The sequence below is a fragment of the Xiphophorus maculatus genome, chromosome 8, assembly GCF_002775205.1.
Source record: "Xiphophorus maculatus strain JP 163 A chromosome 8, X_maculatus-5.0-male, whole genome shotgun sequence".
NCBI lineage: Eukaryota > Metazoa > Chordata > Actinopteri > Cyprinodontiformes > Poeciliidae > Xiphophorus > Xiphophorus maculatus.
The window spans coordinates 13,568,040-13,590,140 of NC_036450.1; the positions used below are offsets into that span (position 1 = coordinate 13,568,040).

At 37.7% G+C, this 22,101-nt stretch overlaps 4 protein-coding genes across 4 annotated transcripts; 2 read left to right on the forward strand and 2 right to left on the reverse strand.

The window, feature by feature from the left end:
• The first annotated feature begins 171 nt into the window (after positions 1 to 171).
• orai1 (ORAI calcium release-activated calcium modulator 1) lies at positions 172 to 2,660 on the forward strand. Its single transcript, XM_005812804.3, has 2 exons — positions 172 to 1,364; positions 1,447 to 2,660. The coding sequence occupies exons 1-2, from the start codon at positions 1,251 to 1,253 to the stop codon at positions 2,002 to 2,004; spliced, it is 672 nt and encodes a 223-aa protein (XP_005812861.1). The 5' UTR covers positions 172 to 1,250; the 3' UTR covers positions 2,005 to 2,660.
• Positions 2,661 to 3,428: 768 nt separating this feature from the next.
• morn3 (MORN repeat containing 3) lies at positions 3,429 to 6,546 on the reverse strand. The gene is made up of 6 exons (XM_005812805.2): positions 6,448 to 6,546; positions 4,913 to 5,081; positions 4,635 to 4,792; positions 4,394 to 4,553; positions 4,110 to 4,294; positions 3,429 to 3,576 (listed from the first exon to the last, which is right to left on the reverse strand). The coding sequence occupies exons 2-6, from the start codon at positions 5,055 to 5,057 to the stop codon at positions 3,511 to 3,513; spliced, it is 714 nt and encodes a 237-aa protein (XP_005812862.1). The 5' UTR covers positions 5,058 to 5,081; positions 6,448 to 6,546; the 3' UTR covers positions 3,429 to 3,510.
• A 234-nt stretch (positions 6,547 to 6,780) lies between these two features.
• On the forward strand, positions 6,781 to 17,658 carry LOC102224973 (transmembrane protein 120B-like). The gene is made up of 12 exons (XM_005812818.3): positions 6,781 to 6,934; positions 9,828 to 9,946; positions 10,396 to 10,512; positions 10,624 to 10,683; positions 10,771 to 10,866; positions 10,946 to 11,035; positions 11,131 to 11,196; positions 11,293 to 11,354; positions 14,530 to 14,622; positions 14,894 to 14,958; positions 15,161 to 15,229; positions 16,382 to 17,658. The coding sequence occupies exons 1-12, from the start codon at positions 6,872 to 6,874 to the stop codon at positions 16,484 to 16,486; spliced, it is 1,005 nt and encodes a 334-aa protein (XP_005812875.3). The 5' UTR covers positions 6,781 to 6,871; the 3' UTR covers positions 16,487 to 17,658.
• Positions 17,659 to 17,737: 79 nt separating this feature from the next.
• On the reverse strand, positions 17,738 to 20,938 carry rhof (ras homolog family member F, filopodia associated). The gene is made up of 5 exons (XM_005812806.3): positions 20,782 to 20,938; positions 20,534 to 20,621; positions 19,398 to 19,507; positions 18,972 to 19,106; positions 17,738 to 18,764 (listed from the first exon to the last, which is right to left on the reverse strand). The coding sequence occupies exons 1-5, from the start codon at positions 20,914 to 20,916 to the stop codon at positions 18,600 to 18,602; spliced, it is 633 nt and encodes a 210-aa protein (XP_005812863.1). The 5' UTR covers positions 20,917 to 20,938; the 3' UTR covers positions 17,738 to 18,599.
• Between the last annotated feature and the right edge of the window lie 1,163 nt (positions 20,939 to 22,101).

The window sequence follows — 22,101 nt, forward strand, 5'->3', positions numbered from 1 at the left end:
AGTACTTGCAATGCCAAAACAAAGTCAATCTAGTTTAAGTTAAAAGTGGAAGAAATATTTTCATGTTTCACCTCAACAAAGTTTTATAAATTTATGTGTGTGTGCTACCTGACTTTCTGAGGCACTTTTTTTTCAGAGATCTGAGCTTTTCATCTTTCACAGCTACAGTTAAGCCTTTATATGATGTTTGTTGCTAAACTCTTTCCTAAACAAATGCAGTTCAAAGTGATGTGTTTGCAATGACCAAACAGACTTGATGTACCAAGTCATTTTTGTGAACATTAGGAGCTGACTCCTGTCTGAGAGTTGCTTTATTTTTTTATTAATGTGTTTACTTCATATGCACAACAGAATGTTGACGGAAGCTACAGACTCCTTCTGATTATCCTGACATACTGAAATTAAGTCCCAGAAGAAACTCATATTATACAATTTTGCCATGTGTTGCTGTTTGTTGAGTTTAATGTTTAGATGTTTTTATCTAGCAATAAACTTTTCACATTTCTCCAACATCCAGCATATTGCGAAAGTCTAAACTTTTAGTTTGATACTTTGGACTGGATTTTCATTCTACAAATGCATGTCTGCACATGTCCACAAATACAACATAAGTTCAACTTGTGAATTTTATTCAAGCTCTTGAATGACTTTTACGTCACAATTTCCTTAAGGTAGTTGTCCGAATTACCACACTATTTCCTTCCACTGAACTTTACATTAAGAATGCAGTATTCTGCAAACAACTAGTTTGTTTAGCAATGAGATTTTGTAGCTCACCCTTAGCGTCAATGTGGAGACTGGTATTATGAAAATATGGCAATTTTCTGAGAAACTAACCCTGGGGTATCATTTACTTTGAGTCAAAATCATTGAAATCACTTAAATAATTTTTTTCCCCTACCATATTCTAATTTACTGAGGTTTTTTTAAGTTCAGAGTTGTTAATCAACTGATTTTAATTAATTGAGCCAAAAGATTCGGATCTCGGAAAAGATTCGAAATTCCCGTCACTATTTACTTGCGGATGTTGCCCTCGTCGCGCGTAGACTTGTGGGTAATTTAAGGTGCAAAGCAGATCAGCACGCTGAAGAAAGACTGTAGGTGGAAAAAAATAGCTTCCGCAGTTACAGTCAGCCGACGAGCTTAAATGCTTCCTGAGGGGACGTAGTTGTGCACTCCTTTTAGTTTTGTGGCGCAAGGTTTCCCACACAGTTGCGCCGCTCGCCCGGTGTTGTGATAATTAGGGCAACATGAGTCTGAACGAGCATTCACTGCAAGCCCTGTCTTGGAGGAAGCTGTACCTCAGTCGAGCCAAACTGAAAGCTTCAAGTCGGACATCAGCTTTGCTCTCCGGATTTGCCATGGTACAATCAACTTCATATGTTAATTTCTAGTCCCTTGTAGATGAACTTATCACATGACATTTTGTTTTTCCTTTCCTGTTAGGTCGCGATGGTGGAGGTGCAGCTCGACAACAAATATCCATACCCACCTGCTCTCCTCATCGCCTTCAGTGCCTGCACCACCGTGCTTGTTGCTGTTCACCTGTTTGCTCTGATGGTCAGCACCTGCATTCTGCCTAACATAGAGGCGGTCAGCAACGTCCACAACCTCAACTCTGTGAAGGAGTCTCCACATGAGCGGATGCACAGACACATTGAGCTGGCGTGGGCTTTTTCAACTGTGATTGGGACTTTGCTCTTCCTCGCCGAGGTGGTTCTGCTCTGCTGGGTCAAATTTCTGCCCATTAAGCCCGACCAATCCAACAACAGCACCGTCTCCTCTGGTGTGGCTGCTGCTATTACCTCAACCTCTATCATGGTCCCGTTTGGTTTAATCTTCATAGTCTTTGCAGTGCATTTTTATCGCTCGCTGGTCAGCCACAAGACTGACAGACAGTTTCAGGAGCTGGAGGAGCTGTCTAACCTCACCAGGCTTCAGAACGAGCTCGACAACAGAGGGGAATCTTCAATCTTACAATCGCCAAGCTCCCAGTTCCCATAGACAAATCCCCCGATCTGTATTGGAACTTCCTGAGAGGGCAGAAATTTAGGATTTACATTTTTACAAGAAAAATCTATCACCATTTGAAAGTTTTCCCTTTTTTACCCTAATTTTTTTTTTAAACACACTTTATCTTACTGTGATCTCATGCGCCATAATGCATGTAGCTGGAAATCACAAAGTTTTTAATGTGATTGTAGCCTAATATTACCACTGGTTATCAGAGATCCACCCATCATTTGTTTCCTGGTTAAAACCTTTATCTGATTTTTAAAATATATATATATACTTTGAAGTTTGACCTGCTGAGGAATTACACATTGTACGTGTTATTGGTTTATGTGTCTCTAGACCAAAAGTGGTGTGCTTGATAACAGCTCTACTCATTACGTCAGACATATCATGCCTGGACTTATTTCTGTTGCCTGCTGCATTTATTTATCATTTAGTCAAAAGCACATAATGTTTATCAGTTATTGCACATCTGTGATTGTGAAACATAGCCTTTGAACTTTTAGTGTATTTAAAGAAATCTACTGTCCTGGCTGTTTTGAGCAGTTTGCTGTATGTGTTGACTACTAAGCTGCCAACCTTACAGTATTAATAGAGTGCTGACACGTGTTGTGTTTTAATAAACACTTTTTAACTAAATGGGACTTTAAGTTTAGATGTCCAACACATGTCATCTTTAATTTTTATCCTTGTAAATTACAGCTTATGAAGACATAGTAATCAGGATACCTGCATTTAAACAAACCAATTTATATACTTATCTTGTCATGGTTTTATTACACATTCTACAGTCATCCTGATCAGCATGCAACTTTTACTGTACATTCACTACAGACCTGCAGGGATCAATAGTGTTTATTCTCACTTGACTGTTTTGTTTTCAACAGTTAAATCAGTCTGTTTTGAATGAATTATTACTTATGTTAGCATATCCAGATAATTGCAAATGTAAGGATGTCAGTGGTTGGACATGGGAGAGATGAGAGCCACCTTTTTTAGGCTGACTGAAGGAACTTTTGGATTTCTAAATATGCTTAATAAATTTAATTGAACATATTATAGCTTCTGAAGACAACAAATAAGCAAATCAAATTATTCATTGTCTACACTCGCTGATCTTTGAAGGGTCACACCTCCAGCTGCCACTGGGCAAGAGGGGGCATACATCCTGGACAGCTCGCCGGTTCATCGGAGGGCAACACACACATATTCATACCTAAAGACAATTTAGAGAATCCAATTAACCTAAAAGTCATGTTATAAAACTGGAAGGTGTACATGCACAAGGAGAACATGCAAACTCCACAACGAAAGACCTCAGGCTTCTTTCATGTTATTAATTATAATAGTAACACCTGTGTCATTAATTAATTATCAAAAAAGTGGAAACTCAATGAAAACTATGAGAGAACTTAATAAATGGATGGCATCATTTTATTGGCTTCCTGGTAACTGGAGAAAGTAGGAACTTGCCATTTTTCCTCCTACTGCTCTTCAACAGTGACATTGGCAAGCTGCTCTAGCTTCCCGTAAGACCAACTCCATGTCCACCAGTTGAATCTTGGAAAAAGAACATAAATACGTGTCACTGAACTGAATACTTTTACGTGTGTTTCCAAATTTTCCAGGAACCAGTGTCGTTTTCTGGGGCCATTCATTGACCCTCCACTGTTTTCACTGCAATTATCAGCATAAAAAAGATGACCTAGGTCAAATCTTACCCCGGAAAGCTGCCTTGGTGTAGGCTTTTAATATGACCCTTGAGATTTGAAGAGGGAAGGTGTGACGCTTTTCTGATTGGTTTACTTTGATCAGTATAATGTTTTAGTGTTCCACAGTGTTCATTTTCCAGCGTACAAATAAAAACAATCACAATGCCAAAATAATTTTGACAGGTTTCAAGTTTTAAAGAAACAAGCCACACCACTGTTGCATATGCAGCATTTTTGAGGCTTACTGCTTTGGCTTATTTTCCTAAAGATGTGTGTATCTTATACATCTCAGAGTTTGAAGCATGTGTTCTGTTTGCCTGATAAAATGAGTGTGGAAGTGAATGGGTTTCAATACAGTCATAACTGTAAATAGTCACATACCTTTGGAAATGGAAACTCAGGTGGTGATGGTGCTGATTCCCTTCCAACATCTACAAGTGTCCCACATTTTGCTATCCCATCCACCCAAAAGCCTTCATAAAGCAGGCCTTTGTCAGAGTAATAAAACTTTCCATCACCGTTCCTCTTCCCATCTCGCCACGAGCCCTCGTACCAGTTTCCATTGGCTACAGGAGAAATTGGTAAAAAAAAAAAAAAAACTCAATTAGACATATTGGAGCCCAAACGTTTTTCATTTGCAATTATGGGAAGAAATATTCTCTTACAAAATCTAATAATTCCTCGGCCGTGATTCTTATGGTTCAGCCACTCTCCTTCATAAATATCTCCGTTTTCGTAGTACATCCTTCCCCAGCCATTGTGTTGGTCATCTGCCCACTCCCCCTCATACACTGCTGAGCTGTCAAAGAAATATGTCCCATATCCCTAAAATGATAGAAAAATACATGTCACTGTCTGGGTATGTGTGTTTCAAAGTCCAATATGAAGATAATAAATAAAGCATACATGCTTCTTTCCATTTTTCCATTGACCACAATACTTCCTTGTGTACTCCTTTGTTTCCGGGATTTGTACACTGTAGGTGCCATAACCATCACGTTTTCCGTATTTCCACTCCCCATGATAAATGGCACCAGCTTTCTTCCAAACCTGAATTCCGTTGCCTTGACAAAGTTTTCAAAAAGTCAGTCATCTAAAATTTCATCTTGCAGAGTGTTTGGTTTAATATTGGCTAACTTAATATTGGTAAGTTTTGTTGTGGTAAATAAGAAGTGTTATCTAACCATGCTTCTGGTTCTCTAGCCACTCTCCAGTGTATTCATTTCCACAGACTGAGTAAACTGTGTGCCGCAGTCCACATTTCTGGGAATCTTTATCCTTCTGTACTGAAGGTGGAAGAGTTTTTCTAAATGGTTTATAAATTGGCATGACTGGAAAGATGTGGTGGGAATCCTGTGAGAAGAAATAAAATATTTTAAACATTTAAAATGGTATGTTCACTCACTGCCCATTGATTTCCAGACTAAGTGTTTTTGCTTTTTAAAATGATCATCAGCTTCAGAAAATCTGAAGTTTATGCTCTCTACAGAACAGTTTCAAAACAGTGGGATGCCAGAAAGGTTCTTACACTTGTGGCTCACGGAAAGGGATAATTCAGAGTTTTTGTGAAGTTCTCTTGAATAGAGATATATTGAAATCTTCAGAGTACTGAAATCTTTACAGTACAATTTACCTGAGACACAGTGCTAAGTTAGCAATAACAGTACAGACTTTTACAAGAGAATGTTATTAGGCCTGCTGCAGTTGTTTCAGCCAAGCAACATCTACAGTATGTTACGACTCCAAAGAATATCAATCCACCTGAGCATTTAGCAACACTCTTGTGAAAAAAATAAATTTACATGTGCAAACATCAGCTAAAACAGAGACCCACCAAAGCAGTCAACTGGGGTAATTTCTACAGTTAAAAAAACAAGAAAACATCTATTTAAAAAGATTACAGTTGGTAGCAAAATCCATAAGTACGGTCCACTATGTAGAATAGAGAGAAGAATCACAGCTGAGGAAGCCATTAATACAGTCCGCAACTTCAACCAATGTAACTTTAATGTAGTGATACAGAAGGAGTCCAGATGAGAAAACAACCACAAACTTAACATTCTCGTGAAAAAATAAAAGTATATGTGCAAAAATCAGCTAAAGTAGAGGCCCATATGACTAGCAGTTAACCTTCACAGCTCTGAGGATTTATACGGTGTTCTACAAACTTGCTGCAGTATGACATTTTTTCTATCAAAGTGGGGGGGGGGGGTTTACCGATAATAACTTCACAGAACTCCACTTAAAAATATCTGAACTATCCCTTTAAAATCTGTACATCAAAATCAATGTCAGAACTTGGATTTTATGTAACATTATTTTTCTTTTGCAATTCTCTTGAGATTTTGTTTAAAGAAATATATTAGTTATTTTCATCGTTGACTATTATATTACTGCAGAACATTCTAATAAACATGCAGCAAAAATGAGCAAAATTACCAAACCTTCATACTACTACTACCCTTGTTTTCATTACTGAATAACGTTCTCAAGCAAAATGGGCCTTATCGTTCTATCAAAAACAATATGATCAGAGAAAATTTTAGTCAAATTAGTTTATAACTAAATATTTTTGGAGCTATATTTTTTCTTATGTAGCCTACATAATTACAAAGAAATCTGGTCAGTTAATGCGATATGTAGGGACACATGTACTTAAACCATAAATCACTGTAAAACACCGTCCAGAAATTTTAAGTTAGATAAAAATATTTTGTACCTTGGCAGTGTATCCAAGCGGATGACTTAAATGCACTCAACCCGCTTGGAAAAATCAAGAAAACACAAGCTATATTAACTTCTTCCGCAGAACAAAAAACTGTTTGGTGTATCATAGCAACAGTAAAGTGCACTGTGATTGGTGGATAACGAATTTATTAAAACCCCAAATTAAAATAATTTGTAATTAAACCTGTCAGTTATTTTCCAATATCTTAACAACTTTAATAAAAATTACGGAAGTGTTTGTTGACTTTTAGCGGGTTCAGCTGCGGTTCAGCTACACTGCTTAATCGTTGGGGGTGCGCATGCGCTCTGCGCCACAATTAAAACACGGAGGAGCAGTCTTTGGGAGCAGCGAGGACGAGCCAGTCGGAGTGGAACCTGGTGGAAGTGTCTTATCCGTCACGTTTCGTTCTGCCACGATGTCCAAACCCACTTTTGAGGCAGAATGGGAGGAAATAGAAAAGGAGTACCAACAGTTACAGGTAACCAGAATCGCTTAATCGAGTGTTTTTCATATGTAGCGGGTGTCACTGACAGACACTGTAGCGGGGCTTTGGCACTTTGGTTCTTTGCTCTTCGCCATTCATTCTCGGCTGAGACTTAAACGCTGTATTTAGTCTTCGCTCCTGCTGTATGTCGCTCCAACTAAGCTGTGAACTTATTCAACTATGACTTTATTTTCTCTGACTGTAGTGCAACATCCTTGTGTTGTAGCAGCTAGCATTAGCTGCAGGTTACTTGACATTTTTTCCCTACCGCTAAAGTAGAGCTATAGTCCAGCTAAAGCCTTCAGTCTGACATGCTATGCTGCTGTTGGTTACACAATTGCTACCAAAGTTACGTAAAGCTCGTGCAAGGTGTTTTTTTTTTTTTTGCTCAGGTTTTCGCTTTGGTAAACTCTTAATAGCCACTTACTCCCACCCTCTGTCATTAGTTATTAGGCTAGCTTACCTTTGCTACAGTTGGCTAACTTGAAACAACTCATGAGCGGCGAGGCATCATAGTCAAGTTAACTTTGGACGTGTGTCTGCAATGGCATGGAAGCTGGAAATCTAGAGCTGCTCTTCAGGGATGGAAATTGTGGTGGTGATGGTCAGCTTTTAAGGGATTTCCATGATGAATGCTACTGCTAAGTATTCTTCTTTCAGACTCTATTGTAGTCTTGAATAAACTTGTTCAGGTGCATGATCAGTAGAGAACGCATTAAAAAAAATCAAAACAATTCAATGTCACAGACACTGGCAGTATCACAGATGTGAAGGAAAGAGACATAACTTATCTATTTCTTTAAATCCTGCTTCTTCTTCAGGTAGTGCCTCCTTATTCCCTAATATGATCATGTTTTGCACTACTTTAAATAAATGAGTCCTCTTTGCTAAAAAGATCCCGTCATTATTGCCTTACCATATGTCAAACTTGTTGAATTGGAAACCTGTGTGCTTTTCAATTCAAAAATGCTTTATTGATCCCAGAGGGAAATTAAATGTTGTTGTATCTCTTATTAATTTAAATACTTCAAAGATTTATTGTAGATAGTGATGGGCGTTGGCAGGAAAGATCACCTGTAGCAGTTTGTATCACAGTGAATTTGAAGAAGCCTCTGACTGAAGACATTTTGTTTTTCTAAGACAGCCTCAGAGGATGGTCAGGGTTGTCCATAATGTTCTTGATTTTATGAAAAATATTTATTTGCATTATCATCTCAAGAGTTTCCACAGAACAAAACCAGCCTTCTTTATCAGATTGTTGAGCACTTTTAGGTCCCTGGTTCTGATCTTTTGGGGCACCATCTCTGCTCCAAAAGATGGTGGCAGAGCAGATGATGCTCTCAACAACAAAATCTTAGCTTCCTGAACAAGAACAATCTACTCTGACCCGTCTTATAGACGGCTTCACTGTTGCGTCTCCCCTACAGTCTGTTGTCCAGGTGAACACCGAGATATTTATATTTGTCAACCACCTCCACTTCTTCCTTGATGGAAAAATGGTTTGATCTAACCCTGTTTCTTCTGAAATCTACAGTCATCTCCTTTGTTTTGTTCACATTCGAGATAAGGTGATTGTTTCCATATCATGCCACAAAGCGGTCCACCAGCTTTCTCTGCTTAGATTCTTGTCCATCTCTGACATAGCTGACGACTGCAGAATCATCTGAGTATTTCTGTAGAGGGCATAAGTCGGGCTTTGACTGTAAATCTGAAGTGTAGATGGTGAAAAGTTTGTACAGTACTGTCCCTGTGGTGCTCCTGTGTTGCTGACCACCTGGTTAGACACAAAGACCTTCCGGCCAGTGAACTGTGACCTGTTTGTCAGGTAGTCATAGATTCAGCATCCATAAGAAATGGCAAAGCAATTTGGTGAATGTATTCGTGAAATGACAATTAACCGAATTTTTAAAGGAAATTGTGTTTTTTCATATTAAGGTAGAAATGCTACAGAAGTGCCAAACTGGTTAGTCTTAAGTTTAACCATGTCTATTTAGCAAATGGTGAAGAGCATCGACATGTATGAACATTTATTTTTTGCGTTGACTAATACAAGGCAACAGTTTTATTGTAAAAAGGTTTTTAGAAATGGAATAATAATAAAAGTATTACAACTTCTGTCCTACTTAGTGTTATTAGTGTTTAATAATTAAACCCTAAACTAAATGAGTGTTTAATTTAATTTCCCTTTGGCAAAATAAAATATTTTTGAATTTGAATTGTGTTGTAGAGGCAGGAATTCAACATATTACAATAAGTCACATCTGTGCTTGCACTCCTTGGCAGTAATTATCATACCACTTCCTCTACAACGTAACCTCAAGTATTCAACTGTTTAGATGTAAACTCCTGACTGACCTGAGGTAAGATGTAGTCCTTAAATTGGTCATGTGCACATCAACAGCTTTAGTGTGAGAGAACTGTCATGTGATACAAAGCACAGGCAGTGCAATCACACACACACCTCGGGATATTTTATTGCACAGCAGAAATCTGTATGTGGTTTCATTTGGTGGACTTCATTAAAATACAAAAACCTAAAGAGCAAACCAATAAGGAACCAAGACATAAAGACAAAACCATGTTCTTAAAATGTGAAAAATCAAGTTTGTTTAGGTTAAGTTGTCAAAAGCATTCCTAAAATGTATTACTGGCAGCGGTCGTTTCTATAGCATTTTATGTTGTCTGCAGGAATTCTGCGGCATGTGTTTATCTCACCGCTTAATGCAGAGTCATGGGTGGATTTTGTTCAGACAGAGCTCAAATTAAATTTCACAGTGTGAAGCGTTCCCTGCTGACATTTTTTATTATTTTTTTTAATAATGTTAGCGCTTTGACATCTGTAGAAGTGTCTTAATGTAACTTATATTTCTGCTTATTGTATCTCTAGGAAACTCATAAAATATACAGACACAAACTGGAGGAGCTCACCAATCTTCAGGCGACATGCAGCAGCTCCATCAGCAAACAGAGAAAATGTTTGAGAGACCTGAGGCTTAGCTTGAAAAAGTGAGTACTGCCAGCATTTAGGGGAAAGAGACATTTTTTGTTTGGTTTCAAACCAGTAAGACTCGTTTAATGATGTGCTTGGACTGAAGTGTCTGTCTATATTGCCTCGCAAAAATCTCCATAGTTCTTTAACTTTTCCGCATTGTTTAATGTTTCAACCAAAAACGTCTGTCTAAATACAAGACAATCTAATAGAGGCTGCAAAAGACTAAAGACTTTGCAACTGTTCGCCATCCAACTGGATAGCAGTTGCACATTATTGAGGTTTGTGGGTGTAAATGCCACAAAACATGACAAAGATGACATATGGATACAATTGCAAGACACATTCTCATTCTGATTCCAGTTACAGGTGTAGATGGATGTTACTGGGTTACTGCCTTAAAAAAAACATATTTTTCTGGCACTAAAATTTTCTTGCTCATCAGCATTTACTCTGGTCTTCACAGGTGTGCGCAGACATGTGATGAAAATCAGCTGAAACTAATAACAGACATCAAATCACAAATCAAAGAAAAAGAAAATGTTTTCTTTGATATGGAAGCCTATTTGCCAAAGAAGAATGGGTGTGTGCTGTTTATTTTTTCCATGTATTTGTTCTTTTCGTTATTCAGTAATATGAGAACTGTCTTTAATCCAGGAAACTGTACTGACCTGTTTTGTGTTTTTTATTTCAGGCTGTACTTGAGTTTGGTCCTGGGCAACGTGAACGTGACGCTCCTCAGTAATCAGGCAAAGTATGGAAAATGCAAAGCGAGATGACTCCAAGATAGAAAAGAAGATGTTGTCTGCTTGCCAATCTCATCCAGGTTTCATTTGTATAGATTTGCCTACAAAGACGAGTACGAGAAGTTCAAGCTTTATATGACAATAATCCTGATGTTTGGAGCCATAACCTGCCTCTTTTTTCTTAACTACCGGTAAGGTATTGCTTCCTCTTAAAAGAGTAGTCTTGTAATGTTTTCTTAAATAATTTTTTTATTATTATTCAATCTTCAGAGTCACAGACGAAATCTTCAACTTTTTGCTGGTCTGGTACTATTGCACTTTGACCATAAGGGAAAGCATCCTCATCACAAATGGTTCCAGGTGTGTTTTGATGATGATCTCATAAAGATTTCTACATTTGGGTTTTGAAAATAATGCAGCTGTTTTTGTTCTCCATCCCTTTTTTTCCGTTTCAGGATCAAAGGCTGGTGGGTGTCTCACCATTATGTGTCCACTTTCCTGTCAGGTGTTATGCTTACCTGGTGAGATACCTGTTTAACATGATATTCAGTAACATGAAGGTGAAAATTCATAAAATGCTAAAATATGTTTCCGTTTATCAATGTATGTTTTCAAAGGCCCGAGGGACAAATGTATCAGATGTTTCGAAACCAGTTCCTTGCGTTCTCCATTTATCAGAGTAAGTCTTGTGGTTTGTTTACCCAGATTTTAGCTTTTTCCAAAAAGGTTTTCTCTCTCGTCTAATGTTTTCTTTTTATTTTACATGTTTGTATATTTGAAAGCAAAGCATACAGTGTTGTGAAGAAAAGATTTCAGCATCTACCAGGACTTTATTAGGTGTAATGAGTCCCTCCAGAAAGCTGCGATTGCAACTATTAATGCAAATTCACTCATCATTTTCAAAATTTATGTATTTTCTCCAGTTTTCACAACTTCTTTGCAAATCTGACCAATAATTTTAATGTTTTCTGTATTTCATTCTTTTGTGAAATGCAGTATTACAGTTTGAACTTTAAAAACCATATTGATAAAAATAGTCCCATTCAAAGGGCAAAACAAAGACACCTTAAACCAATAATTATGGCTTGCATGTTTGTTTGTTTTTTTTTTTATTAGCATGACAGCATATTTGCAGCTAACCAGGATTGGTGGCACCAGCGTGAGCTTTTAGCTCACTTTACAGCGTTCAGCACACTGCCTGCAGAGTGGAGGGTTATAAATCAGCTGTAGAAAGAAATCCTTGTTTCCTGAATGAAGGGGTGTGACTAAACATTTCCGTTCTTAACAAATGGTCCTCCTAAATTTTCCCTGTCCAGAAAGTGAAACAAAATACAGTAAAGTTGGAAAATATTCAGTTTGAAGCTTCAACTTGTTACATTTTGTGATTTGAGCAGTTAAACACATGTAAACAGTCCCTTCTTCTTTTTCTTAGCTACCGAGGACTTTGAATCAGAGATCGCTTTCTTGATCAGTGATGCCAATTGTGCCTAATCAGTGCTAATCACTATTCTGAAATCATATGGAGAGATAGATTTTGTTCTGTTATTTAAATACGTTAAAGCTAGAAACTTAAGACTATTTTTGGTCTATAAATACCTAACAGCATTTACTTTCATAAACCATCTTCTTCAATAAAATCCATCAAAAATGCTTGGAACAAAAAAAACCTACTGTTATGAGTGTGATCAGTACATTACTGATGAGACTTTCTTTGTTTAGTCAGTATTTCTCCTCCCAGCTTCTCACAGTTCTATCAAAGCCAGTAGCAGTAGTGAGTTTGTCTTTCAGGGCGGTTTCATCTGAAAATTCAACAAGTGAAAGTCAATACCCAAGAAAAAATAAATAAAAAAATCACCTGCTGGGCATTTAAACCGTTGACAAATATTTGCTTCAAGCAAGCAAATTTTCCCTGACTTCCAATGTACATATTGATCAAATGGATAAATAAGCTTTAAATTAATAAAATTTAGGCTGTTTTGAAAAGTTCATATCCAAACTTGGAGAATATACACCGTGTTCCAAATTATTATGCAAATTGGATTTAAGTGTCATAAAGATTACATTTTTTGTTGTGCTATTAAATTTATAGATAGTATTGTGTGTCAGGGCTCTTTGAATCACTATAATTAATTTCAGAGAGCTGGGTTGATTAGTTTGTCTGGTGAGCTCAATTAAAGGAAATCTACTTAAGAAGGATGTTCCACACTATTAACCAGGCCACAGGTTTCAAGCAATATGGGAAAGGGAAAGGATCTCTCTGCTGACGAAAATCATCAGATAGTGTAGTGCCGTATGACAAGGTATGAAAACATTAGATATTTAACGAAAACTGAAGCGTTATCGTACTGTGAAGAGATTTGTGGCTGATTCAGATCAAAGATGGGTTTGTACAGATAAAGGCATAATGAGGAAGGTTTCTGTTAGACAAATTCATTGGATTAAGAGAGCAGCTGTTAAAATGTCCTTAAAAAGCAGCAAACAGGTATTTGAAGCTGCTGGTGCCTCTGGAACCTCAAGGTGGAGGATCCTCCAGAGGCTTGCGGTGCATGAACCTAATATTCGGCCGCCCCTAACCAGAGCTCACAAGCAGAAACGGTGGCAGTGGGCCCAGCTGTACATGAAGATTAATTTTCAAACAGACTTGTTCACTGATGACTGCTGTGCAACCCTGGATGGTCCAGATGAACGCAGTAGTGGATTGGTGGTGGATGGCCACCACATCCCAACACGGTTGTGACGTCAGCAAGGAGGTGGTGGAGTCATTTTTTGGGCCGAAATCAGAATCATTGGTCGGCCCCTTCAGAGTCCCTGAAGGTGTGAAAATGACCTCAACACAGTATGTGGACTTTCTGACTGATCACTTTCTTTCATGGTTCAAAAAGAAGAGCCGGACCTTCAGTAGCAAAATCATCTTCATGCATGACAATGCACCATCTCATGCTGCAAGGAATACCTCTGTGTCATTGGCAGCTATGGGCATAAAAGGGGAGAAACTCATGGTGTGGTCACCATCCTCCTCTGACCTCTGACCTATTGAGAACCTTTGGAGTTTCCTCAAGCAGAAGATCTGAGGGGGGAATGCAGTTCATATCAAAACAGCAGCTCTGGGAAGGTATTCTGACATCCTGCAAAGAAATTCAAGCAGAAACTATCCATAAACTCACAAGTTCAATGGATGCAAGAATTGTGCAGGTGATATTAAAGAAGGTCCTATGTTAACATGTAACTCAGTCTGTTGAGATGTTTTTGATTGAAATAGCTTTTGATTCTAGTACATGTGACCACTTAATCCTGCACATTCAAAGAATGACCATTTGCAGTTAAATATAATCCATAAAATGTTTAGAAAATCTGCTGTGAATAATAATTTGGAGCAGTGCATTTTGAGTTTTTTATTTTTGAAAAATATACTGTTCTCATGGGGAGCTTTGTTCAGTAAAATTTGATTTATACTGTAATAGTTCATGACTTAAATTATACAGACCATCATTTGCATTGACCATTTAGAAAATCTGAGAAAATATCACTTGCATAATAATTTGGAACACGGTGTAATGTGTTGCACAATAGTGATTACAATTATTTCTTATTGATACTCATTATGTGGTAACTTTCATCAGTCTCATGCGATGGTTCAGATTGAAAAACATTTAATTCAAATAATCCCTGCTCATAATTTCAGGGTACAAAACCTTAAATGGTTGGATTTTTATTTTTCTAAGCAGTTATACAGTAATTGGTGTGTTTGTAGTATTTTCTCTTTCCCTACATATATATTTTTCTGTGAAATCAGTTTATCCTTATCATGTTTCTATAATCCAATAATTATATTACTATCATTTCTACAATTCTAGGCTTTGTTCAGTTCCTCCAGTACTACTACCAGAGCGGCTGCTTATACAGGCTGCGTGCTTTGGGAGAGAGAAATCAGCTTGACCTCACAGTGGGTGAGTTGTACACTATTTTTGGTGCTAGTCATTTCAATCGTTTGAACCCTTGAGTCATCTGCATCGGCATGTCTAGAAAATTGGGGTAAAGGTGAAGAATGGAGACAGCTGTAGCTCTTACTCTGTTGGGATGCAGATGTCTGGGAAACTTGAGTAAGGCATCTTCAAGCTATCTCCAATGTCAGATTGTTGTGCATAAAATATAAAGTAGTAGTATAATATCTTAATTATTCTGTGGCACGATAAGGTTATAGTTGGGTTTCTTTTGCAGAGGGATTTCAGTCGTGGATGTGGAGAGGGCTCACTTTCCTTTTGCCTTTTCTATTCTTTGGCCACGTAAGTCGAACAAGTCTTGCCTTTCTGCTTGTATTTAATGCATTAAAATAAAATTCTGAGTTATGCCACATCACATTTAGCATTTGTAGCCATTGTTTGTTCTGATAGGCTTTTTTAAAAATGCAAGCTTTGAATGAAAATTTGCTCTTGCCACTTTACTGTGTAAAGTCAATATAAAAGGCGATGCTTAATCTGTTTGCAGTTTTGGCAGCTGTACAACTCTGTGACCCTGTTTCGCTTGGCGAGACATGATGACTGTAAGGAGTGGCAGGTAAGGATCGGGTTGATGGATGCTGTCGTTCAGTCAAAACACATCTTGGTTTCAAGAAAATGAAAATCTATATTTAAAAGGATTTTTTTATGTCAAACATCAGCATAATTTCGTCATATGGGACTCATATTTTCTGGGGCTTTAAATGAAAATCCAGTTTGATGAAACTTTTAACGGTTTTTGTCCTACTTCATACATTTCTGGCTTTGCTTTGAACATCATAAGATTTATTCACTAGCGTTCCAGCTGCTTTTCCCAACACATGCTGTCATCAGCAACACAGAAAGCAAGACGCATAAGGGAACTGAAGCAGCCAATACTGTTAGTTCTTCACTGTAATGTCACTATAAAGGGAGATAAACACGTTGACTGTCACGGGAAAACCAAGATTTATTAGCTCAGCAAAATATTATGCATGGTTTATAATACAGCTCATAAGCCATGCACTCTGATAGTCTTAAAACATTAAAAACATTGGCCATGCAGGTTTCAGCTGCACTACTTGATTACTAATCATGTGGGTACAGCTGATGAAAAATATTGGATGTGTAATGAGGGTCAGGAGTGAGTTTAATAAGGGAGTCTGATGCTGGTCATTTAGAAGTGATTTAACATTGTTTACATTTCTACAAAAATACATTTAAAAAATAGCTATTCGTAAAGTCACCTCATTGGCATGTTTACAAGGCCATGTTTTTGTTTACCATATTCAGTGTAGACAGAAAATCTCAAATGATACAAATCATTTTCTGAAAAAGAAGCTAAACGATACACAGTGATATTTGTGTATGACTGCAACTTCAATGCGAGTGACTAGGGTTTAATTTTTTTAAATTTTAATAATATTCAGCTCAAAATTTAAGAGAAAACAAATTTTGCGTGTATGACTAAAGGGAAAGTTGGTTTTCATCTCAACCCGAACAAGTGGTGACGCAATCTTGTCTTTTTTTGTTTCATGAAATAATGCACAACATTTTTTCTAGGGAAATGCTACTTTAAGAACAACGTACTGTAGTTGATGTTTTATATGTTCAGTTTAGTGTAACAGTTTGACATTTAAAGTGCTAAAAATGATTTCTAGTACAGCTTTGGTTTCTGTTTATTTTGTAACCTTTTTTTATATTGAAATAAGTTTTCTTTCCTTGCTTTCAGATATTTATGCTGGCTCTAACATTTCTCGTCCTCTTCCTGGGAAACTTTCTTACAACATTAAAAGTCGTCCACCAAAAAGTTCAAAAGAAGGAGAAGGACATCTAAAAAAGTGACTGTGAATAAGTTCTGTGAAACCTCTCTGATCCTTGAAAGGACCAGCAATCACAGGTCAAACACGCACAATCGTTTACCGGACTGACCCCACACTGACCAGGCTGAGTCTGGACGGAGCTGAGGTTTCTCTCAGCCTTCGGTGGCAGCAGCAGCTTCCAGCCAAAGTGTCCCACTGACAGTTACTTACTTTACAGTAACTTGATGTTGCTATGAAACAGTGTGGATGATAACCAAACAGGAGGAGCAGTTTCTTTCTTTATTCTGTGTACATATTGTGGACAGAATGTGTTTCTATGGATTTGTGCATGAGTTTCGGAGCACCTTCGCTCAAATCATTATGCAAGGACAGGTAGCAGAACAGAACAAAGTTTGCCTTTCAACACTTGAACGTCTGCCATGCGCGTATACTTCTGTGAAGTAGCAATGGTCAAACTGGCGCTGGCTTATATTCTCTTTGGCACCTCAGTCAGTGAACTTTTTTTTCTTCATGGACATTTTAAAACCACTGTCATGTTACTTCAGAGCAAACCAGCACACAGTTCAAGCCCATGACTCTAAAAGCATTCGTTAAAGGGAGGGGGAAGGGTCCTCACTGGTGTACTTTGCTCTGTTTACAGTCAAAGGGAGCTTTTTTTGTTGTTGTTTTTAGCCAGAAAACTTCCATTAAAAAGGGAATTTGACAAATGTTAAAAACCGACTTTAGTGAAACGGCAAGGAAGCGGACGTAAAAATGTAGCTTGTGATTTCCCTAAATATTTCTTACAGACATAGATGCTTTACATTTTACATCTTAACATTTTGTTAAGAAAACGTCTAGCAGAAATTTGGCTGATGGTCTTAATCTTGCCAAAGAAACTTAAAAGTTCAAAATGCACTCTTCAGGTCCTGACCGTTCTGGTTTCGTCTGTTATTTTGTTACATAATGTTGTGCAAGTGATCAAATGCTGCTGTTTGTGCCACTACTCAGATTTATTCAGTTAAGAGTACTATTGTGTTTTTTTCTGTTTTAAATTACATAAGCGTACCACTATTCTGTAATGGTGCACATTAATTTTTATTTTTGATTAAATCATTCACTGTAATGTTTTTTTTTCAGTCTTTTTAATTGGTTATTTAAAAATTTGAGTGTTTGTTGCCTTATTCTACCCCCGAAAAAAGAAATCTTCCATGCTGTTTTGAAAATGCCACAGTTAGTTTTTTTATTATTATTATTATTTCAACAAATTGCAGCTCCTTCAGAGAGCACTTAGAACTCCTTTTTATTGAGGGGGAAAATTGAAGCTCGTTGGGGATCAGGTGGTTACATTTCATGTCATAATGCACAAATAATCTTTTTTCGCAGTGTGGCTGTTCATTTCATGTGTACTGAAGTGTGGTCAGTAACAGGACATGTGCCAGTTTCTTTAACCTGTGTATGTTGTTGTGAACAAAATCCATGCTACATTAAACACAAATATGCAACTGTTTATGTGAAGATCCAGACAATATTTGCATTTATTTTAATTTTAGAATACTGATAGCACTTGACATTTAATGTGCTGGTTTATTTTCTGCCTCAAGTGGGCGCTGTTGGTAAAGTTAAGAATTACTAACCGGCCTAATGTGGCCATGTTGGTAGCCAACCAGTGCTACTTTAAAGTTACAGTACCATTACATATTGAAAACCAACAACTATTCTATGTAGGATTATGTTGCCTACAAATTTCAGCTCAAGAACTGATCATCTCCATTAATAAATAGGTATAGACAACTTTCTGCAGTTGTGCAAAATACTTTCAGGAAAAAAAATACTTGTACATAAACACAAAAAGTATAAAACTTATACAAGAAGTGTCTTGTTGTATGCTACATTAGAAAATGTCATTACAACTTGCAAAACTGTCCTTCCTGCTGCAGCAATCGCAATTTTTGTTGCGCTGTTGAAGATTACTAACCGGCCTTCCGGGGTGCACAAAAGACGCATCCTATCAGGTTTTTTTTTTTTTACTTTCCTATTTCTGTAGGACGCAAATTATATTTGGCATCTCAAGTGTTCAAATGCGTTGAAGCAAAGGATCCTCTAACAATTGCCTGCAAGAGCGTGGGATCCTGAAAGTTTGTATCTTCACAGAATAAGACATTTTTTCTTCCTCTTGTTGTTCCTCTGTTTTCGGTTGAAGGCCAGAGCTCTTTTTGTCGCCTCTCTGAAAATGTCCTCCACGTTCTCCTGATGTTTGGCCGAACACTCAAGATAGAGCTCCGCGTTCATCTCCAGCCGAGTCTCCTCTCCCTAGGCCCAAACACACCAAGAATTACACTGCGTGGCTGACAGTATGACAGCATGCAAATAAAAATAAGCAATTGGGACATGATAGAGATAAAGTGGTTTAAATGTTTGGTTTGGCCGCTTCCTCTTTCACATTGCTCTGTGCCTCCTGCAACCTCGCTGAAAAGGTTCTGCTTCGTAGATCAGTAAATGCTGATGCACTTTTCTTACCTGAACATACGTAATGGGATTCAGATTCATGGCCTTCAATTTCCTTGAACACTCTTTATCCTTCCTGAGGTCAGTTTTGCAGCCAATCAGGATCACTGGTGTGCCCCTACAGAAGTGCTTCACCTCCGGGTACCACTAGATAAATAGGAGATTTGAACATTTTGTTTAGAACTGGAAGCCTGGGCTATGTGATTGCATTACCGTGCTTGTTTTTGCTTGATTGAATCATCTGTATGGAGGTGTAAACGACAATAGTTCTTGAGTTAATCAGCAAAAAAGAATGCAGCACTTCTTCAACACAGCTTTCACTATTAATCATTAGCAGATAAAACCTGAAACTCCACTTTGGCATAAATAATCACTATCCATTTCTTTGTGCTTTGTGTGTGTGTATTGTTTGGCACAATGCATGTTGGAGGTGTGTACCTTGATCATAACATTCTCAAAGCTGGTAGGGTTGGTCACATCAAAGCAGATTAAAACCAGATTAGCTTCTTGGTATGACAGTGGCCTCAGTCTGTCATAGTCCTCTTGTCCTAAAGAAACAAAAGCACAAGCTATGTGGGTAAAATAACAGCTTTAGAGACGAAATCATGCATGGTAATGCACAGCAGAACTGAGCAACACAGTATTTCTCTCAAGAATAAATTTACCAGTGCAGTGTATCTGAAAAAGCTGCGAGTAAAGACAAAAAAAACCACATCCTGAATAAGGCTTCCCTCTCTACAGATGCAAGGCACTCTGCCAAAAGATAAGTTTCGGCACAGACTTTGATGACTTTCTAAAATGAAAACATTTCAGTACTGTGCACCTTTTCCCATGAATCTTACAGGAAGCTGTGTGATAATCATGTACTTCTGATTCCTGGGTAATTATAAAATAGAACATAATTTTAAAAAAAAGAAACCACAATTAATGCAACACTACCATGAACATATGCAACCAGTCAGTATGGGAAACGAGGTTTGCTAATTCAGTTCACAAAAAACAGAAACTGTACAAAAGATCTTTGATCTTTGACACAGAATACTAAATATGTAGCGCTTTTGTTTTTTTTTAAAGAAAGCACTAAAGTCGATGCACATCTTGACATAAAAATATTACAAACTAAGCTAAAACTAAATAAAAATTATGTATTTTTCTAGTAAGAAATACTAGAAAATAGTATTTAGCAACCTAAATAGGTTGTATTTTATATTAGTATTTAATGAAGGGTTGGTTATCACTAACTTGTCAGTTTCTCTGTCATAAATATCAACTTTTTCTACTTCCTCAACATTTGCTGCTCATCTAACAATTCAGTGACCAATAAAGACAGACCACAAGTTTATTATCTAAAATAAACACTTTGAAATGTGTTGCCATCCCCGTTAGTTTACAGCATTGCTGACTCTGGGCCAGTATGCACTATTTTATTATCAACATGTGAACACGGTTTGTGACCGATGAGTTCCTTCTTGGAACCTTCTTGACCCTTTAGTATGATGGGTCAAGAAGTGAAATGTGTTGCGCAAAGAGTAAAAACGGGATGAATTGTAATAAGGAAGTGATATTTTTCTTACCGGCTGTGTCATACAGGTTGAGCTTAATCTCTTTTCCTCCCAGGGAGATAGTTGTGACATACTTTTCAAACACTGAGGGAGCATATTTCTGTTTAGGAAAACAAAAAGAAAGATTTATTGTTATAACTGAATGTTTAATATCAACTTCAGATCACATTAAGTCGGGTTTTTTTTTAACATTAAATCTTTCACATTTATCATATAAAGTGTTGTCTGTATAATAAAGTCTCAATGGGAGCTCCTCTTACCTCTGGAAAATCACCTTTGGCATAAACCATCAGAAGAGAAGTTTTCCCACAGCCTCCATCTCCCACAATCACAATTTTAAGTTCTTCTACCTTTTTTGTGGTACCGCTGCCGGGTCCGGCACCGTTTTGTGTCATGTTTTGGTTCCCTCGAAACAGTCAAATACGTGCCAGGCAGTACGAGGCAGAAGGCGCGCCCTCCAGATTTTAGTGAGAGATTTTGTGAAAACAGGTAAATCTACATTTGGATCGAGTTGAGATCACATAGACAGGAACAGGCATGTCTCATGGTTTACCAGGTAGTTCAAACAGCTCACCACTTCCTCTTCCTGTCAACATGACGCCGTTTCCAACGGTCCCCCCCCCCCTACACTTCTCTCCTGCCCCATCAACAGGCATGCTCACAGAGAGCTGCAGAAAGCCTGCAGCCGAACTGCACATGTATAGTTACCAAGACTGGCTACTCCTCCTTCCTCTTCTGCTCATTTCATCCTGTGGGTGTGGGCTCAAAGTGAGGGACAGCCTCCACTGAGTGTGGATTTGTAAGGAGGGAAGATAGCACTTAACCTAAAAACATGAAGGCTTTCGTACAGGCTTTTGTTTTATCACTATAAAACCATTTCTTACTTCTGTGGTTCAGAAAAGTGTGAGGATGCCTTGATGGCGGTGAATGTAACCTCACACCTTCTTGAAAACTGTTTTTGTGCATGTGGGGGCAGGTGAAGAAACTGAAGTCTAATTTGACTTCACAGTTTATATCAATAGATTTGCTTAAGAGAACTAAGATACAAAAAGTTATATTTGATGTGTTTGTGTGTTTCAAGTTCAGCTGAGTTTCAGATTTACATTTGAAATTATTTCCATTCAACAAGGAAGTTTTCTTCTGATAATTGAGACGCCACTGCTCAACAGGTAAAACAATGGAAAAGGAGTGTCATTTAAAAAAAGAATCAATTTTCATTTAATAAAAACTGGCTTGATGAAAACAATTGAAACCCTCTTCAACAATCAATGGAAATTTTTTATTAGCATTACAGCAATCAAATCTTTCCACAATTGTGGACCAGCTGTTTTCCATGTTCCCAGTGGTATTGTGAAGATTTATGTTTGGCGAATAGCTACAAGTCTCTGAGGTTGTAAGGCTACCTTGTCACCAACCTAGAACTCCCTCAGATTCAACTCTAAAATATTGGTCAAATTAAACAATTATTTTAAATGTTGAGTCTGTCTGTAAAATCAAGATTTTTTTTCTTTTTATTCAGATGATACCAACCTAAAACCTAAGTGCTCCGTTCTCGTGTTCAGGTTGAATTTTGGGTAGGA

Excerpts from the sequence above, each read along its gene's own strand:
- orai1 (XM_005812804.3), top strand. The coding sequence starts at position 1,251 with ATGAGTCTGAACGAGCATTCACTGCAAGCCCTGTCTTGGAGGAAGCTG. Across the intron at positions 1,365-1,446 it reads TGCTCTCCGGATTTGCCATG|GTCGCGATGGTGGAGGTGCA; the intron begins GTACAATCAACT and ends CTTTCCTGTTAG.
- morn3 (XM_005812805.2), bottom strand. The coding sequence starts at position 5,057 with ATGCCAATTTATAAACCATTTAGAAAAACTCTTCCACCTTCAGTACAG. Across the intron at positions 4,793-4,912 it reads GCTAGAGAACCAGAAGCATG|GCAACGGAATTCAGGTTTGG; the intron begins GTTAGATAACAC and ends AACTTTGTCAAG. Across the intron at positions 4,295-4,393 it reads CCGAGGAATTATTAGATTTT|CCAATGGAAACTGGTACGAG; the intron begins GTAAGAGAATAT and ends TTTCTCCTGTAG.
- LOC102224973 (XM_005812818.3), top strand. The coding sequence starts at position 6,872 with ATGTCCAAACCCACTTTTGAGGCAGAATGGGAGGAAATAGAAAAGGAG. Across the intron at positions 6,935-9,827 it reads AGGAGTACCAACAGTTACAG|GAAACTCATAAAATATACAG; the intron begins GTAACCAGAATC and ends TTGTATCTCTAG. Across the intron at positions 11,355-14,529 it reads TGCGTTCTCCATTTATCAGA|GCTTTGTTCAGTTCCTCCAG; the intron begins GTAAGTCTTGTG and ends CTACAATTCTAG.
- rhof (XM_005812806.3), bottom strand. The coding sequence starts at position 20,916 with ATGACACAAAACGGTGCCGGACCCGGCAGCGGTACCACAAAAAAGGTA. Across the intron at positions 19,508-20,533 it reads CAACCTGTATGACACAGCCG|GACAAGAGGACTATGACAGA; the intron begins GTAAGAAAAATA and ends TTGTTTCTTTAG. Across the intron at positions 18,765-18,971 it reads ATCCCATTACGTATGTTCAG|GGAGAGGAGACTCGGCTGGA; the intron begins GTAAGAAAAGTG and ends GTTTGGGCCTAG.